General features: G+C 66.9%; 1 protein-coding gene across 1 annotated transcript; it reads left to right on the top strand.

The window, feature by feature from the left end:
* Positions 1-535: 535 nt before the first annotated feature.
* On the top strand, positions 536-1,674 carry LOC139001349 (BTB/POZ domain-containing protein KCTD8-like; the record flags this gene model as incomplete). Its single annotated transcript, XM_070403025.1, has 1 exon — positions 536-1,674. A coding segment is annotated over exon 1 (952 nt), but the record flags the coding sequence as incomplete, so codon positions are not given.
* Positions 1,675-2,558: the final 884 nt, after the last annotated feature.

Genomic DNA, 2,558 nt, shown 5'->3' with positions numbered 1-2,558 from the left:
AGGAGGGAGACAGGGAGGAACACACAGATGTACGGAAGGAGGGAATAAAATGCAGAGTTGCCGTCCTTTTTCCATTTGTTTTCGGAGGTTCGCTGCCCACTAATCCGGCTCCCAGCCAAGTAGAGCTTCTCCTCCCGGCTCGGCCCCCGGCTGCGCCCCCTAGCGGCGGAGCCCGCAGCCCGCGGCTGGCGCTTATCTCTTTAAATGACAGCTGTGGCTCGGGTCCCAATCCTGGGCTTGACGTCAGTGCCGCCTCCCCGGCGGAGAGGAGTAGTGAGCGCCACCGTCCGCGCTCGGCACTCGCGGCGCGCTCGCCAGCCGCCGGGGCGGCGAGTTTCCTTCGCTCCGACCCCTCCTTCCGCCCTCCCCGCGGGGAGGCGAGCGGCCGCGCCAGAGCCTTTGGCAAGTCTCTCGCACTCTTCCCCGCCGTCGCCCCAAAGGAGCGGCCGCTCCTCCCAGCGCCTCCGCCGCCGCCGCCGCTCCCGCTGAGCTCCTCTCCTGCGCTTCGCTCCCCCGATGGAGCCCGAGCGCCGGGGCCGCCGCCGCTGCCCCGAGCCCTGAACCCGGCCGCCCCGGCCGGAGGAACGTGCCGCCCGGCCCGAGGGCGCACCCAGCGCGCGCCAAGGCCGGGGGCGGGCCCCCGGAGGTGCAGGGCACGGGCTTCGGGATCGATCGAGAAAGTGCGGCTCTCCCCGGTCCCTCGGTCGGAGGCGGGGCGGACCATGGCTCTGAAGGACACGGGCAGCGTGGGCACCACCATCCTGCCCATTAGCGAGATGGTCTCCTCGTCCGCCTCGCCCGGGGCGTCGGCAGCCGCGGCCCCGGGGTCCTGCGCGCCCTCGCCCTTCCCCGAGGTGGTGGAGCTGAACGTGGGCGGCCAGGTCTATGTGACCAAGCACTCGACGCTGCTCAGCGTCCCGGACAGCACTCTGGCCGCGATGTTCTCGCCCTCCAGCCCCCGGGGCGGCGCGCGGCGCCGGGGCGAGCTGCCCAGGGACAGCCGGGCGCGCTTCTTCATCGACCGCGACGGCTTCCTCTTCAGGTACGTGCTGGACTACCTGCGGGACAAGCAGCTCGCGCTCCCCGAGCACTTTCCCGAGAAGGAGCGCCTCCTGCGCGAGGCCGAGTACTTCCAGCTCCCCGACCTGGTCAAGCTGCTGTCGCCCAAGGTCACCAAGCAGAACTCGCTCAACGACGAGGGCTGCCAGAGCGACCTGGAGGACAACCTCTCGCAGGGCAGCAGCGACGCGCTCCTCCTGCGGGGGGCGGCGGCCGCGCCCTCGGGCCCCGGAGCGCACGGCGGCGGCGGCGGGGCGCCGGACAAGCGCTCGGGCTTCCTGACGCTCGGCTACCGCGGCTCCTACACCACCGTGCGCGACAACCAGGCGGACGCCAAGTTCCGGCGGGTGGCGCGCATCATGGTGTGCGGGCGCATCGCGCTGGCCAAGGAGGTCTTTGGAGACACGCTCAACGAGAGCCGCGACCCCGACCGCCCTCCCGAGAAGTACACGTCCCGCTTCTACCTCAAGTTCACCTACTTGGAGCAGGCGTTCGATCGCCTGTCCGAGGCCGGCTTCCACATGGTGGCGTGCAACTCCTCGGGCACCGCCGCCTTCGTCAACCAGTACCGCGACGACAAGATCTGGAGCAGCTACACCGAGTACATCTTCTTCCGTAAGTTCGCAGTGTTCGCATGTTCTGTACCCCCCCCCCCCCAACCCGGACGGACAGGGTGTCTCGGCGGGCGCTGGTTCATTAATGAGCGCGGGGGCTCTCCCTGCGCGCCCCGCCACTGACTGTAGGCCTTCTGCTTTAGCGATCGCCACTTGGTCCCTTAGGAGCGCGTAGTTCCTACGCAGTCCTCTCTGTCTGAACTTCACTGATTTTGCCCTCTCCTCCACTCTGCACCTGGCAGTCCTGGGCTCCCTTCTGCGGCGGAGGGCAGGGAGGGGGCCTGGGAGAACTGGCTGGGCACAGGGGTTCTCCTTTTTCTCTCGGCGCCTGCGGGACTCCTGGGGATCAATACAGGTGCGTCTCAGTGTTTCCTCTCCGAGGGCAGGGTAGCAGGGAGGCGCCGCCGCGCACCGCCGGGATCCCCTCCTGTTGGTACGGGTCTAGGCGCACGAGCGCCCCAGGAGGGGTGGTTTCAGCAGGAGGCAACCTGAGAAGTGATGGCTGTGCCTCCAGAGCCCCTCAGGGGGCGGGGGCGTGAGCGGCTGGTGGGAAAGGTCTCCATCGACCCAGAGAAACCTCAGATTTTTTCCCGCGCCACTTGTCATCCCTAATTGTTGGGTGTTTTGGACGGCGGAAGGTGGAGGGAACCAAAGAGTGTGCATGTCTGAGTGCTGTTGTCAGGGCTGGAGATTAGGAAGGGACTGTGTGTGTGTGTGTGTGTGTGTGTGTGTGTGTGTGTGTGAGAGAGAGAGAGAGAGAGAGAGAGAGAGAGAGCGAGAGAGAGCCCTCCTTCTGGACATCTCAAATGCAAAGGGGGTAGGGAGTTTGAGTCGACTTTCCCAGGGGGAATAAATCATGGGATATTCTGAAATGAGGGAATGAGG

This window comes from Myotis yumanensis, unplaced genomic scaffold (genome assembly GCF_028538775.1).
Source record: "Myotis yumanensis isolate MYYU_CA2020_CCGP unplaced genomic scaffold, mMyoYum1.0.hap1 SCAF_456, whole genome shotgun sequence".
NCBI classification, from domain to species: domain Eukaryota; kingdom Metazoa; phylum Chordata; class Mammalia; order Chiroptera; family Vespertilionidae; genus Myotis; species Myotis yumanensis.
This window is presented reverse-complemented; position numbering and strand designations above follow the sequence as displayed.